Source organism: Bos javanicus, chromosome 3 (assembly GCF_032452875.1).
Source record: "Bos javanicus breed banteng chromosome 3, ARS-OSU_banteng_1.0, whole genome shotgun sequence".
Taxonomy (NCBI): domain Eukaryota; kingdom Metazoa; phylum Chordata; class Mammalia; order Artiodactyla; family Bovidae; genus Bos; species Bos javanicus.
Genome location: NC_083870.1, coordinates 112,770,265 through 112,786,684, shown reverse-complemented (window position 1 = coordinate 112,786,684; position 16,420 = coordinate 112,770,265). Strand labels below are relative to the sequence as shown.

Below are 16,420 nucleotides of genomic sequence, written 5' to 3'. Positions count from 1 at the left end.
ATTAATGTATTTTTTTAATTGTGGTGGGGGAAAGGAGGAGGAATCTACAAAGGCGGATTTCACCTTCTAAGTAGCATTATATTGGTCTACATTAATAATTTCCCCAGCAGGCTATCCATGACTTCACTTTGAACAATTGCAGCCTTTGTACCTCAGATCCCCTTACACGTGACATTCAATCAAAGTTTTAAAATGAGCAGCTAACGGAGGTGGAAAAAAGTGTTGCTCAGTAAGGCATTATACAAAGCCATCCCACAGCTCATTTGGAGGTTGCTGAATGCTGGATCATAGACATTTCCCAGCTAAACATTATATTTAGACATTAAGTTTAATTTTCTGTACAGTGAACACTGTATTTATTGCATGTCATCATACTTTTTCTTAAGTCATGCTTCAATGATCACTGAAGCATGACTTAAGAAACTTTTTCAGTTCTTTTACACCAGTGTGTTTTTAAAGATAAATGCAAGGAACCAACAATTAAATGTATTCTTATTCAAGCTCTCTGTACACAGCCATAAAAAAATAAAAAAGTCTGCCTCCTTACCACCCCCCACAAAAGATTTCAGGTAACGGAATTAACCTATTACTAGTTCCAGAATTAACGTTAGTCATTCTGATGAGATGGGATATGAAAAGAATACTAATAAAATCAATTCGTTAACTTATACCTTAAAGTCCTTATCCAAGGAAATGTTCCCCAAAGAAACGGAGGAAAAAAAGATTAGTAAAGGAAACATCTCACACTTCAACATGCTATATAAGGAAAGACGGCTGAAAGGAAATCTTGCAGGGAATTTTATCCCTTTGAACTTTTAAATAAACTCTTAAGTAAGATTATGCAAACTTACTAAAGACCGGTCCTGATTAGAGGGAAAAAATGCACCCCTTCTCCAAGTCAGTTCTGGAGGCTTTCTCCAGAGTTGTGTTGAGTAAAGAAAGACCTCCTAACAAACCAGCATTCTTTTCCACATGATCAGAGCTAATTGGCCCCCCTGCAGACCAAGTGACCAATCACATCAGCTTCAGCTTGAAACCAGCCCCCACGACATTATAAACAGAGGAATGTGAACTGTAAACCCAGTCCAAGAAGAGAACCTACAAACTGGACTTGTAGATTAAAATTACCTTATCAAAAAGACAGACTGAAAGTTTCCTCAAGACCTGCCTCTGTACATAGGCTGACCCAGCAAAAGAACTGGTGAGTACCTGCGATAATACTCAATCCTATTTCTTTCCTTAAGGGAAACAAGAGGAAAAAACTGACTGACAAATAGGGGCAGAACTAGATATTGCCAATAGTTTAAAACAAAGACATTACCTATAGGGTTATACATTCCTTATTCTTTTTCCTTAATTTTAGAAACAGAGTAACAGTCTTATTGAAAGCATTATTGAAAATTTTCTTCTTTTACTAAATGTGTACTAATTCTGCATTATAATACAGAAATGAGAAAAGAGAAATCCTAGAAAAAATTCAGTGGCTTTCAAAAAAAACAAACATATCTTTTTCTTCTGGACAGGATTAAAGAAACCAAAAATGAGCATTAAAAAAAAAAAAAAGGCAAAAAAAAATTTGTTTTTATCTTTTTAACCCATAGGAAAAATAACGAGTATCCTAATTTCTTTTTAAGCATGAAATTACTGCTGAAATTATGTACTTTTACAAATAAGAAATTAAAATATAAAAGAACCTCTGAGCTTATATAACAGAATTAGAACTCACACTGTTTGTCCCAATTATGGGAGGGCAGGAGAGATGATTAGGACTCTCTCTACAGTCTTGAAAGTGTTTCCACCAGAAGTGAGCAAATATATGGTAATACTTTAATCACGTAACAACTGTAGTTACTTATAACTAACTGTTTAATATGAGCTGCACTACCGCATTACAACACGACAATAAAAGACATAATTTTGAGTGCTACAACCTAATGAGTAGAATGAGTTCATTATTTTGATGACCAATGAAGCAGCCAAAATATCATTTTTATAAAGTACAATTTTTTTCCATCAAATGATTTATATGTGGGCAAATATTTTTTGGCCCACACAGAGAAATACAAGGAAACCATACTGAGCTTCTATTCTATGTTCTACTGGGACCAATTTACAAGAATCACATAAATACAGACTAAGACTAAAACATTCAAAAAGCACTTGTGTGCCTGTAGGGATATAAAAATTACCTTGAAATACAATAGCATAATGTCTGTCCATCAAACACTTTTAAATTTGATGGAAAGAAAATCTACATGTATTAGGCAACAATAATTTAATGCTTTAAATGTCATATGAGTAGATGTAAAATCATACAGAAAACAATCATACAAGAAACCTTAAGAGTTGAGGGAAATGGTAGTAAGTTTACAAACATGTAGGACTTTAAAGGGGCATGTTATTTAATTCCCTCTTTTCTTTCTCTCTTTAATGTAAGGAAACCTGGCCAAGGGGATTGGCTGGCTTGCCCAAACTGACACAGCTATGTAACTAACAGAGCCAGAACCCTGTCAGCTACATTTCCCACCCTGTCTTCGTTATGCTAAACCACACTGACTACCCAAGTCCAAAGAACGGAATTATTCAGGGTAATCTGTTAAGTGGGGATCAAAATCTTACTTCTCTCAACTACTCTACTTTCCAACACCATCTAAACAAGATCTAGGATGGTTTTATATATAAAAAGGATAATGAGCCACTGTTTTGATATTAGCCTTCTGTTCACAGGCTTTTCCTTGTATTTATTCAGTTGCAAGAGGAAAAAAAAATTGAAAAAACCTAGAACAAGACTGCTACAAAATTTGTAAGGAAGAAGCTACAATCCTGAAAAAAGGCCCAAATTAGAACAATTAATTTTATTAGCTATAGTGTGTATACAAAGGCTATCTCGTCAGGTAATGAATTTTATAACTTAATGAAGCAGGCTGAAATCAAGAAGAATCATGGACCTTTCCCCTCACAAATTACTGTGACACAATAAACAATCAGTGATTCCGTAAGTGGAACACCACTAGTGTACAGGTCGACAATGGGCATCTGCCAAAATAGGCAGAAAGCAAGAAACAATAAAGGTCAAAGACACGGACAATGCAAAACCACATAGCAGTTCATCAGCTTGGTGCAGGCAGCCAATTACCCTTTATTGCTATATCCTTCAAGTGTCAGAATGTCTTTTCTTTCATAAAATTACGATGAAAGTAGTAATTTTTAAAATTATTTTCTTATCTGGTAAATTACAAATTTGGCAATGTTTTATAAGAACTGTCTTCTGAACATTTTAACTCTACTGTTCTGCAGAACCCAAGACTAGACTGTAATAATTCTGATTTTACTAATCTTCAAACTATGCAAGATGTCTTTCTTAATTGAAAATATATTTCTTGTCTATAAATCACAGGTCTTAGCCTAAGCATTTCTGAAGAATACTCAGTAGGGTTCTTGGACAAACTAGTCAAATGAACACTGTGTTATTCACAAAGGCTAATAACTAGGTCAAAATGTCTATTTTTGAGGCAATATAGCACTGACTCTGGTCTGGTCTACGGACTGAGCAGAAATTCACTACCACTTACTGCTTTTATGATCTTAGGAAACGTACTGTGCCTCAGCTTCATTACCTATAAAATGTCATTAATAATGGTACTTATTGGTATGAAAGTTAAGAAACATTGGGCTTCCCAGGTGACTCAGTACTAAAGAACCTGCCTGCCAATGCAGGAGATGTAAGAGACACTGGTTCGATCCCTGGGTCAGGAAGATCCCCTGGAGGAGGAAATGGTAACCCATTCCAGTATTTTTGCCTAAAGAATCCCATTGACAGAGGAGCCTGGCGGGCAACAGTCCATGAGATCACCAAGTGTCAGACATGACCAAGCACGCAGGCACGCATAAGAAACAATATTAATACCAATAAAGTAACAAATAGCCCAAGAAGTTACTCTGTTATTCTGTGAAGCTATTGGCTTCACATGAGTCAATATATGTGAAGTGTCTGGTATGATTCCTGGCACATAATCAACAATGTGTATTAGCTAGTCCAATTAATCATTATTGACGTAAAAATCATGCATAAAGCTAACAATGATTTAAAATGGATACTTGAGACATTTACGGGGACAGGAAGAACATCTACTAAAGGTGCTAAAAATTAGGCTGTCAAAGACTATCTTGTGAATGCAGTATCAATTATCTTGAGAAGACTTTTATCTCGCCAAAATCTCTAAATTAGGCAGCTTCTTGGAGTTTAAAAAAAAAAACAACAACAACTGTAAAGTTAGCCAAACTTGGAAAACAATCCATACGCCCTGTGAAAATTTTGACCCTCAGTGATCTCACCTGAAAAATGGGATATGGATGTCTATCTTGCTGAGATTCCAAAGAATTAGAGACAATGCAATATGAAATATTTATATTTTGTTATTATTATAATTTACAAAAGAGAGGAGATCAGGTCTTCTAAAACATCAAAAAAATCTAATAAAATGAGTCATTAAATAGTGTGCCAAGAAAAAAAATAAACACTAAATAAAACGATAATGACAACTTGTTAGGATAATAAATTACAAGACATTAAGGCCCTAAGATTTTTTAAATTTATAATATGAAACTGAAATGACCATCTAATCTAAAGAAATTTAACAGTCAACCCAGTGTTCCATCAGCAACTCAAATCTAAAGAAAATATAAGAGAATGTCTCTAATATCAGCAATAAATATTAAATCAGCCTTGCCTAGCTCCACACGCCTCCAGTTACCTTCTTAAACATTGCTGTTATTCAAAAGGGAGGAAGGTGATACACAACACTTCCAAGGGTATCTACTTCTGAAGGAAGAAGCCTCAAAAAAGAGAGTCACATACAAACCCCAAGTACTGGACTGAGGCAGAGAAGAAAGGAGCACCCAAGGGAAGCTAAGTTGCATCTCCCGTTCTGTTCCTGGCTGCCTCTGCCTAAGTCCTCTGCACCTCTGTGGTATGCAAGGATGGTCACATGGAAAGCACATGTTAGATTTCTATGCACCACACAGAGAAAACAAAAACACAGCTGAAAACTGACTACAGCTAAAAGCTAGTTTTACTAATATGTTTTAAAAACTGTCATTTGATGCCTTAATGATTATTTTAGTTCATTGAACTTGAAGCTTTTTCTACGGGTTCATTTATTTCCAAAATTAATATTACCTTGGAATCTCTACCTGGAGTTTCTTATTTTGGGTAGAGAGAAAATTATTTACTATCTAGTCAGAATCTAGAATATTCACAAGGGTGGCAATCCACCAGCCACAGAAGGAAAGCCTCCATGAAAATGGCCACAAAGTAACAAAAACAAATAAAATCTAATTACAAAACTTTAAATAGGCTAATTATAAAGCATACAGTAGAACTACAGATCTCTAAAAGCTTAATCTTACCCTAGCACTAAGTTTGGCTTCAAAACATTTTCAGTCAGCTAAACACTACACTTCTAAATGATTTCTATTTTAAAAAGGAACAGATATTTAACATTCCTTTTCATTATTCAGTTATAAGCTAGTAATTAATTATGAAAAGCTATTTACACATAACATTTAGTCAAATCAATACATACTTGAAGCCTAGACTTGTGCAAGAAAAATAAAAAAGTGTCAAAAAAGATACGAATGGTAACCCCAGCCCTCAGAAATTTTTTAAAATCCCAAACAATACTTTAACAGTCCTTGAAGGAACCAGTAAGAGATACCTCAAGGCAAATCATGATTAGCTGTCCAACGAATGACTGAGTAAATGCTCCCTTATGTGAAAACAGAAAGAGCTATCAGACTGGGAAAGCCTGCCTGGTAGTCGAGGAAGCATTTAAAAAAAAAATTTGCAAAACTAAGTCTCAAGATTTAAATAATATTAACTATGAAACAGTTTAGGGTTTACTAATGCACTCTTGATTTCAGAGCATTACAGCCTGAGATGGATGGCAGTCACTGCAAAGTTATTGCTCCTCTCCTGACTCAGAGACACCAGAGGATGGTTACCAAGGATGGTCACAGCACGCTTCAAATGGATGGCGCTCAAACAGGCCTTGCGTATCTTCGAGACGCTTGGGGAATCCTAATGGACATGCGCTGGCGCTGGATGATGCTGGTTTTCTCCGCCTCTTTTGTTATCCACTGGCTTGTCTTTGCAGTGCTCTGGTATGTTCTAGCTGAGATGAATGGTGACCTGGGACTAGATCATGACGCCCCACCTGAAAACCACACTATCTGCGTCAAGTACATCACCAGTTTCACAGCAGCATTCTCCTTCTCCCTGGAGACACAGCTCACAATTGGTTACGGCACCATGTTCCCCAGTGGTGACTGTCCAAGTGCAATCGCCCTCCTTGCCATACAAATGCTCCTAGGCCTCATGCTAGAGGCTTTTATCACAGGTAATTGTTTTTGTTCTTTAAAAAAGCATAGGAATGTTTTGGAATGGGTATAGTCAGTTATAAGCAATCGTATTCCAGAATAATTTATTTGCATTATTGACAAGTAATGCCTGAGACTAGAAAAGTGTCTTGGGTCAAACAATAGGACAAATTTTTTAAAATTTGACTCTATATTTAAATTTTAAATTTATATTTAAATTTTAAGAAAAAAGGGATTATTATGACAGTAGCCAGAAACATATGAACAAAAAAATCTAAAAGGAATTTTTCAAAGGAGCTAAGTATTTTCTTGAATAAGTGAATAAATGTGTTCAATGCATATTATGACAGTCATTTTACCTAACAGAGGAATTTGATTTTTTTGTTGTTGTTAACCTTTACTGGGCTAGAATTTTCTCCTGAATTCATCTTTTCAACATTTACTCAATACTAGTGAGCCCAGAGTACCACAGTCAGTACTGCATGATAAAGAACAAGAATATACATCCTTAGCAAGAAGAAAAAAAAATATATACATTTGGCTTCCTTTTTATGTATTTTACTTTAACGCATTTAAAGCATAATTTTGATAAGAGGTCCATAGACCTCACCAGCCTGCCAACATCTGAGGCACAGTAGTAGTTAAGAAACCCTGATCTAGAGTTGGGGGGGGCGGTGGTGGGGAGGAGGATGCACTTGAAGCATACACTCAAATCACCTGAGAGCCAGAGCCTTTTTAAAAGAAAAAAGGCTTTGTATAAATTTCAAAGTTAAAAGTTCTTCAATGGACCACTTATTCTACTGGTCCCTTCCCTACCCCAAATCATTCTACTTATGAATCTAATCTCTATTTCAACTTGAAGTAATCTGGTGGCAACTAAATTGCATTTATTTTGTTACCTTTTTTTTAAAAGCAGGGGTAGGAATGTAGGCAATGACCACTCTCTGACCTCGTAACAAACTTAAAGTTTTACATTTCTACATGACAAACGAATTTTCCTTATCCATTTTGAAACCAGTTTTAAAATAAGAATTTATGTACTGTTTTGAAAAACGCTTCAGGCTAATGAGAAATTATCAGTAAGTTGAATTCCTAAATTATTTGGCAGGCACGACACTAAGAAATGTATAACAATTTGCTAGATCCTTGTCATTCAGAAAAGGTAACGACATTTCTAGTGTTCATTCTAAAAAAAAATTCAATGGTTTCTAATTTAGGTGCCTTTGTGGCGAAGATTGCCCGGCCAAAAAATCGAGCTTTCTCAATTCGCTTTACTGACTTAGCAGTAGTAGCTCACATAGATGGCAAACCTAATCTCATTTTCCAAGTGGCCAACACTCGACCTAGCCCTCTAACCAATGTTCGGGTCTCAGCTGTGCTCTATCAGGAACGAGAGAACGGCAAACTCTACCAGACCAGTGTGGACTTTCACCTTGATGGCATCAGTTCCGAGGAGTGTCCATTCTTTATCTTTCCACTCACCTACTACCACTCTATTATACCATCAAGTCCTCTGGCTACTCTGCTCCAGCATGAAAATCCTCCCCACTTTGAATTAGTTGTGTTCCTTTCAGCAATGCAGGAAGGCACTGGAGAAACGTGCCAGAGGAGGACATCCTACCTGCCCTCCGAGATCATGTTGCATCACTGTTTTGCATCTCTGTTGGCCCGAGGCTCCAAAGGTGAATATCAAATCAAGATGGAGAATTTTGACAAGACTACTCCTGAATTTCAAACTCCTCTGGTCTCCAAGAGCCCAAATAGGACTGACCTGGATATCCACATCAACGGACAAAGCATTGACAATTTTCAGATCTCTGAAACAGGACTGACAGAGTAAGAAGTATCTATTTTAGCACCCTATTTTCTAATGTATTAAATACACTCAGCCAGTTATGCAGCTATTTTTCCTTCATCGTATCTCATGTTTTCTTTTTCCAATGCTGATTACATCTTTCTGATTACATCATGGTGATCAAGCCTCCACCTGTTAAAAAAATGGCTGAGCTAACAATACATGTTGTGGAAATATAACATTATACAAAGTTTCTCTCTGTGGTTATCTGCTGAAATCAATGAATGTGAAAGTAACAGATTATGTGTAACAACAGAAATGCTGTTGGTGAGTCTGTATGAATGTGGTATGATACCAGTAATGCAGGTAAAAGGGACACACTTCACACAGCTGAACTCTAGGTCAATCAGTCATAAATTTTTCATTTTCATCTGCCAGTTGGAGCAACAGTCTAGTTTCAAACCTAGCTCCCTAGGTAGAATGATGATTTCATAATATTTAGTGAAAATCCTTTCAAAACTGTTACTTTTTTCAAGACAACAAAGATCATTCCTTTGGTTCTTTATAAAACCAAACTGGGGTAAATATTACCCCCTTAATTTTTAACAGCTAAGAACAAATATTCACAAGAAAACAGCAAAAAATAGATTTAACCATAACTGTAAAATCATTTGGGCATGACACTCAAACACACTCACATATTCATGTATTTGTGGCAGAAAGTGATCAGAGCAAGTAAAATAAGCACTAGCCTGATGGAAACTGCAGGGTGGTATTAGGCAAAGAGATGCAAAATTTTATCTACTTTAAAGCTATTGTGCACATTAATCAAATAGTGATTTAAAAATTACAACTATTCACCTGAATGACTTCCGACCAAAGTAAAAACTTTACCTTTCTACTTAGGATCCATTCAATGGTATAAAAACCTCATAGATGCAAACATATTTATATTTTTGTAGATATAAAGGTTTGCATATAATTTAACTCAGGGAAAAAAACCTCCACTAGAAAAAGCAAAAAATAATTAGGCAATGAAGCATTTTCAAACCCAAATTCCTGTTTCAAACTTCAAATAGTTTTTTCTATAAACACAAAATGAGTGTTTATTCACCAGTAGGAGGTTGGACTAGATGAACTCTATTATTTCTTTCCAAATCTAATACTCCATGAAAATTATGCTTTCTCTGCTATTTTAATTTTACATGTACGAGGATGAACCCTTTCCCTTACCTCTGGTTTAACTTAAGACTATCTTTGTATACTTGTCATTTCCATTAAAAAAAAATCAAACTGTCCCCAACCAAAACAAGACCCAAAAATGTCACCCTATCAGATTTCAAACAGATTTGTTGCTGCTCTTCTGAAATCTCCCTTATCCAGTCCTATGCAGGCAAAGGGAAAGATGAACCCTCCCCACTGGTGATGACCCACACAGGAATCATTTCTTGAAATAAATTCTAGACAGTAAAGGCAAGTAGTTGTGAAAAGCAGGGCACAGCAGCAAGTCACATTTTCCTATTCTTTGACCAAAAGGAGAAAAAAATAAAGAACTCTTAAGTGGTCTAAGACTGATAATAGCAAAGTATATCAAGGACACAGAAACTTAATTATTGAGAACTTCTGCAGTTTAAAAACCTTAGGCATTCTTAAACACTAGCTAGAACAACAGATTATTTTCCAACTCAAGACTGCTGTAATACAGATAAGACAGCAGAAATTCTTATTTCTATAATAAAGTAACAAAATTCACCTAACCTGTGAAAATAAAGTAGCATTGAAGATTTACATGGTATGTTTTCCCCTAAGAGCCTCACATCACTTACGCAGGTCACACACAGAGGATGCCCAAAGTGGCCTAACTAGGAAGTGGACAGGCCTGTCTGGCCTCTCAGTCTCAATACAGATGCAGGACCTTCTCCATTCAAGCCAAAGTAATCTCCTACTGTACTATTTATACATAAACTTTGCATCTGAAAATTAGATATGACTTTCCCTAGACACATACACACTATCCCCCCAAAAAACTCTGTTGGTATACTAATGCTATGTAATAACAGACAGCTAAAAAATGCAATCAAATACTTTTGTCTAGGAGATTGAAAGCTTCTGGGAAAATGATTCTTTCATTTCAAAGAATCACAGCTTCTGTGTTAAGGGGATTAAGTTTTCTACAAAGGCCCCATTATCCTTTCAGGTGAATGGAGTACAAACTGAAAGAGGGAGAATTTACTAGAAAGTGGGACCAGCAGCTCTAACTCTTGGCTCTATTGCTCACTTACCTGGGCCACCTGGGAAATTAGTGACAGAATCTCAGATACATGATCCAGGAGACCACAATGTCTCGGATACATGATCCAGGAGACCACAATGGAATGATGTTAAAAATGCTTGTGGAAACCAATACAGACAGCTTAACAGTCCCAATAAACCAAAGACAAGCAGATATGAAAAACCATAAAGCCCACTTTTATATATGTGTGTTGTTGCTGTGTTAGTTGCTCAGTTGCGTCCTACTCTTCTGACCCCATGGACTGTAGCCCACCAGGCTCCTCTGTCAATGGAATTCTCAAGGCAAGAATAGTGGAGTGGGTAAGCCATTTCCTTCAACAGGGGATATTCCCAACCCAGGGATCAAACTTGGGTATCCTGCATTGCAGGTGGATTCTTTTACTATCTGAGCCACCAAGGAAGCACCTTATATAAGTACAAGCCCTTATTACCAACTGCCAGCAGCAACCTAACAGCCAAAATTGCTATGCCTGCTTCAAAGAATTTCAAAATGCACTGAGTTGAACCTTTCTGTACCACCTAGATTTTACTTTAATGATCTTTTAATTCCATCCTCACAGAATCATTACTGTAAGATGATTCCTAATGAACAGAAATTATAATTTGAGTAGTACAGGGCTTTTTCTGCCTCTACATTCTCCTGTGGGTATTCACAAAGGTCATGCACAATTCTTACCCACGTTTCTAATTCCACCCATTTCTCCATATATAAGAAGCAAATACATGATAAGAACAGTCTCTAATTTTAAAAAGAACAAATCATTCTGGAACTTTCAGTATTTAAATTATCTTAATTTGCTGTCAAAGGGTATCTCACAATTGACCAGTATGTCAGTGTGTCTCAACAAACTAGCCAAGTACTGCTATTCTGGTAGACTGTAAGACATAGCAGGAGCAACTTTTTTCTTTAATTTACAACATTTTCAACAAAAGTGGATTACTTATAAAAGTTCAGAATCATTAGCATAGTTTAATAAGCCAAAGTGAACATCGTATTAAAAAGCATTCAATAAAAGCCACTATAAAATATTTTTATAGATCTAATGTGAAAATTGCCCTTTAAGAAAGACCATCATTTATCAAAAAGACCAGATGAATAAATGACTAAAGTAAAAACTGTCACAGTTTTAGCCTTTGCTCTCAGATACAAAAGCAAACCTTCTAGCATTTTCTCTATTTCTTCTCAGCTGTGAGAGGCACTGGAAAAGGAGTAAATAGGCTGCTTCCTAACTTGAAATTTCAGTTCATAAGGTAGCCTTAATAAAGAATAAGTCTTGCAGAGAACACACAGACTTAAAAAGTTAAACCAAGTAAATCCTAATGGTTGTATTTATTATCCTTGGTTTCATGCAATATAGCCCTCAAATAACCATGGAACTCTAAATGCAAGCAATGTTACAACCCCATCTACTGGAGAGAGGCAAGTAACTGGGTCAATTTTTAATTAAGGTATCCTTTGTGAGCCTTGTTAAGAACTAATGCCATGGAAATCCATATAAAAATACTTCAAAACAGAAAGTCTTACCTACATCTTTTCGTCCTGGTTTGTCAAAACGTCTGTCACCCCTAGAAAAGGTAAAATGAAGTTTCAAAAAGAACATGAGAGTAATACAAAGATTTCCCATCCATGACACCCACTTTCCTATCTTTAACAGCATTTCCTTTTCAAATTATAAAACAAATATATCGTTTTTGCCTAACATTTGGAAAACACAGAAAAGCACAAATATGAAAGCAAAAATATCCAGTGTCTCACCTACCAAAAGCTAGCTTCCATAGACCCAGAAACTTTTTTTATTAGGTACATTTTTAATTAAATTCATGTTTTACTTTAGGTATCTGATGTACAGAGCTTTATATACTGCTTTCAGAATGTGTTTTTACACATGATTAAATATTCTCAAACTCTTCCTAGCTTTTATGGACAAGGCTTCCTTGGTGACTCAGAGGTGAAGAATCCACCTGCCAATGCAGGAGACTCCGGTTTGATCCCTGGGTTGGGAAGATCCCCTGGAGGAGAAAATGGCAACCCACTCTGGTATTTTTGCCTGGGAACTCCCATGGACAAAAGAGCCTGGTTGGGCTACAGTTCATCGGGTCAGGAAAGAGTCAGACATGACTTAGAGACCAATTAACACCTGTGTGGATATGCCGTTTTATAAGAAACCACATTAAAATTAAGTTGTTTGGCTTATTTCCCACTGTTCTATATTATAAATATTATCACATGGACATCTTTGTAAATTATCTGTGCAATTGCCTTTGCTCATCTTGAAAGACTTCATACAAAGTCACAAGCAGTATAGAGAAGATGCTTTGATTAACAGCAACAAACAATAAAATGAAAATGCTTCTCACTGAATACTAATCAAATAGCACATTTAATTAACTATTAAATATCCATGCAGGGACAAAAATATTAATGTATTTCTCTAGAAAATAAGGATCATTTAAACACGTCTAACATAACTCTTATTCCATTAGTAGCATTTTTTGGAAAGTGAAACTTTGTAACTGTACAGAGAGCCTTCTCCTCTGCAGAAAGCAGAGAAAAAATGCTTTTACACCAAGAATCTTTATCCCAAGATGTGACTCCTCCAGTTACCTTTCCTCCCAGCTCTGTGACCTGTGCATTTCCCTGCCGCCTCCTCGGACAAACACCCCCTCTACTTCATCAAAGCTTCTTTGGTAGAAACCACATTCGCCTCTGCCTCTGCCTGAAAACAACAATACAGAGAAAATGATGGTCAGATGTCAACATCTGGCACAAGGTGAACACCAAGCATTCATCTCTGAAGTGCTGTCTATATACAAAGCAGGATATCTACATTTAATATCTAGCAAGGCCCACTGAATCTTTACCAGTGAGACCAATAAGAGTAATGACAGCGGTGAAGTAGCCAGACCAGAGGAGGATATTAAAAAAAAAAAAAAAACTGTGTAAGAGTACCAGTTCCAGTCCTGAACAAGAAAACTGTATCAACATCAAGCTCCTTAACAGAAAATAGTGAAATTCTAAGATCAGTAAACCATTATGACAAATCAAACCTTCTATTGGATTATTTTCAATAAAAATGGAAAATGTGAGGAGTTTGAGAAGAGAGCAAAGTACAAAAACCAGGCATAAATGTTACTTTCTTTAACTCCAGAGCAAGGATAATTTAATACGGCCAACTAAACTATCAATTTTGTGAACTAACTTCTTCAAGAATATTCCACACCAACCAAAGGCACTCTTTCCCATTTGTGCAAATCCTGGAGAAAACTATCAGGCAGCACTAAATTCAAACCATAGAGCCGGTAAGAAAGTGTGCATGTAGGAATTTACAGAGGCTCCAGTGGCTCAAATGTACACTGGCCTTTACTGAAGGCAATCTGATTACATTTATCAAATTTGACTCAACATTCTAATTAGAATTTATCCTAATAGAAAGACTTGCACAAATATGCAAATATATATATATATGGAGATTTTTGTTGCCAATTTTTGAAAAACGGAAACATAAATCAGTAAAGGACTGGCTAAGCAAATTTTGATAAACCAGTTCAGTAGAATACCAGGAAGCCACAAAAGATAAGATACTATTAAAAGGAATCTACATTATTCTGTATGACTTAATGACTGTATGACTATTCTGAATGACTAAAGCACGCCAAAGAGCAATACATAAAAAAAAAAAAATTACAATGTATATAAATGATACGACTGCATAGTTAGGATCAAGAAGGATATAAACCCAAATGCTGCATCTGGGGGCAGAAGGCAATATGCACTTTCAGCTTTATATTTTCTGTGTACTGTGAGGATTTCCCAACTAACGTACGCCATTTGTATCCAACACACAAGTTGAAAACTGGGGGGAAGGGGGTAAAAATTGTGCCTAGGTATGTATTTATACCTAGAAAAAATCTTAGCCATTATCCCCAACTCACTTCTCCAACAGTAAAAAAACACCCGAGGAAAAATGATGAATCTTGAATAAAAGAATGAATGCATTCCAAAGCTAAATACAACTGAGTTAAATAACTGTTTAAAATATCCATACAGTATTTTTACTTTCTAGCATCACTTATCAAATATTGATTCAGAATACAATTATACTTCTATATGATCTTATGATGGAATACAAGAATAATGCATAGTTTTATGTATGTAATCATAGAACAATGATATCTTCTTTAGTCTAAGTATCAATATCTTCATCTGTAAAATGGAAGTAAGGACTAGAGTTGAACTATAATAATCCTAAAGTTACCTTCCAGTTGTATCAACTTAACTTCAATTTAATGTACAGTTTTGTACCTCCATCCTTAGGAAATATAGATGTATTATTTAAGATCTATCTTAAAACAGTCTAATACAAACTGTTAAATAACACTGTGGTGATATTTACAAAGATATTTTTAGGGAGAAAGAAAAAAGTTCCCTGTCCTTTTAGAGAACAATTTTCTAAAGAAAACCATTAAGCACATAGCACCCTGAAAAAGTATTTTATTCTGGAAACATGTGAATATGAAAAACAGTGTTCAAAATTTGCCAGAAAAATAAGCAAACCACAAAATATTCCCTGCCAGTTATGACTAGCATTGGCACGGGTCCTCCTTATGAGCCCAAAGCTTTATAAGTGGGCACAAAAAAACAATGTGATTCTAGAGTTTTCCAGCTTGTAAAACGTAAGGAACACTCTTCAAAGTGCAAGGCCCATAATCATCTATAAAAGTAGTGCCCATATGAGGAGAAGCAAGTAAATATAACATGGAGAATCTTTCACAAAGTTAAATTTAAATGACTGTCCTAATCTCTGAGATCTCACCCTCTTCTTTGGGGGGATTACAAATACCTCCTTTAATAATGAGGAAGACAGTGGCTGACAATTGTATAGATACGCTTTATTTTTAAACATCTTCACCAGATAAAATAAAAAGAAGACAAATTCATGTTGTTTCCCTGTTCATTTAATGTTACTGCTTCATGATATTCTGAAGTATGAAAGTCAGTTGATTTTCACAACAAACTTCTCTCAAGTTGCCAGGGCAATCATATGATGTCAGGTCTGCTCATGCCAAAAAAAAAAAAAAAAAGCTACACTAATCACTATTTATTTAACCAACAGGTTAAAATTAAGCAGTAACTGAAGAAAACAAAACCACAGATTAAAGGTCTCATGAAACCAATAAGAATCACAGTTGGGACAATGGTGTCAGAAGTATTTCTCACTAAGTCACTTCATTCATTTAACTAGCTTCATGTCATCCATTCATATCAATGTTAATTAAGTCACTGCTTTTATTACAGTATTTATCTTTCATACAAGTCCCATTTAAATTCTGAATGTAAGAGTTCTATCCTATGTGATAACAATATACACTTCAAACCAGAAGGCAGGAAGAAATTAATCAACGCTTCATCAGTTTCTAGACCTGGAATTTTTTTTAACACCTATTTAGAGATTGGTGGTCACTTGAGGAACAAAAAACAGCTGCTGTGGGCCACACTTCTTAATTAATAAGACCTCTCACCGTCATGCCCTGAAAAGCACTAGAGGAAAAGCTCCCCAAGGGCAACCTCTTCTCAGTGCGAGCCCATTGCAGCAAAACCCAGACAACGTCCAAGGAGCACGCCACAGTCACCCTCAAAACACCATCAGCACACCACCAAGAAGCACAGATCTCAGGCGATTTCTGCACCAACGGAACCTAACTGCATTTGAGAATCTAAATGGCCTGTGGACCTTCTGAAACACACAGCTTAAATCTCACCACCCAGTATATTCTGCTGCAGATATTATTTCCTGTTGAGTTTTATAGATGATTCTAACAACTCCCCAGGTTAAAAACCACCATTCTAGAGACTGACAAATTCAGAAGGAAAACACATGGACATCCTAGCAACAGCACTTGATCTACAAGTAGAGTTTCAGTTAACCTCTTCATCATTCAGAACAGTTGCCTTCC

General features: G+C 36.0%; 2 protein-coding genes across 10 annotated transcripts in view; one reads left to right on the top strand and one right to left on the bottom strand.

Moving 5' to 3' along the window:
* Nucleotides 1–16,420, bottom strand: part of GIGYF2 (GRB10 interacting GYF protein 2) — a 129,286-nt gene that overhangs the window by 62,214 nt on the left and 50,652 nt on the right. For 7 of the 8 annotated variants that reach the window (XM_061412630.1, XM_061412632.1, XM_061412634.1 and 4 more), the window contains 2 exons: nt 13,071–13,182; nt 11,991–12,031 (listed from right to left, as the gene is read on the bottom strand). The exons of the other annotated variant lie outside the window; for it this stretch is intronic. In XM_061412630.1, the coding sequence (XP_061268614.1) occupies nt 11,991–12,031; nt 13,071–13,182 (153 nt within the window). The remainder of the gene's footprint in view (nt 1–11,990; nt 12,032–13,070; nt 13,183–16,420) is intronic. 8 annotated transcript variants of the gene reach the window in all.
* KCNJ13 (potassium inwardly rectifying channel subfamily J member 13) lies at nt 948–8,379 on the top strand. 2 transcript variants are annotated; one of them, XM_061412645.1, is made up of 3 exons: nt 948–1,201; nt 5,923–6,398; nt 7,596–8,379. In XM_061412645.1, exons 2-3 carry the CDS (start codon nt 5,939–5,941, stop codon nt 8,216–8,218), a joined length of 1,083 nt encoding a protein of 360 aa, XP_061268629.1. In that variant the 5' UTR covers nt 948–1,201; nt 5,923–5,938; the 3' UTR covers nt 8,219–8,379. The 2 variants fall into 2 exon arrangements, with proteins under 2 accessions (XP_061268629.1, XP_061268631.1); XM_061412647.1 differs by lacking the exon at nt 948–1,201 and having other exon boundaries at nt 5,778–6,398.

Excerpts from the sequence above, each read along its gene's own strand:
- KCNJ13 (XM_061412645.1), top strand. The coding sequence starts at position 5,939 with ATGGATGGCAGTCACTGCAAAGTTATTGCTCCTCTCCTGACTCAGAGA. Across the intron at positions 6,399-7,595 it reads GCTAGAGGCTTTTATCACAG|GTGCCTTTGTGGCGAAGATT; the intron begins GTAATTGTTTTT and ends TTTCTAATTTAG.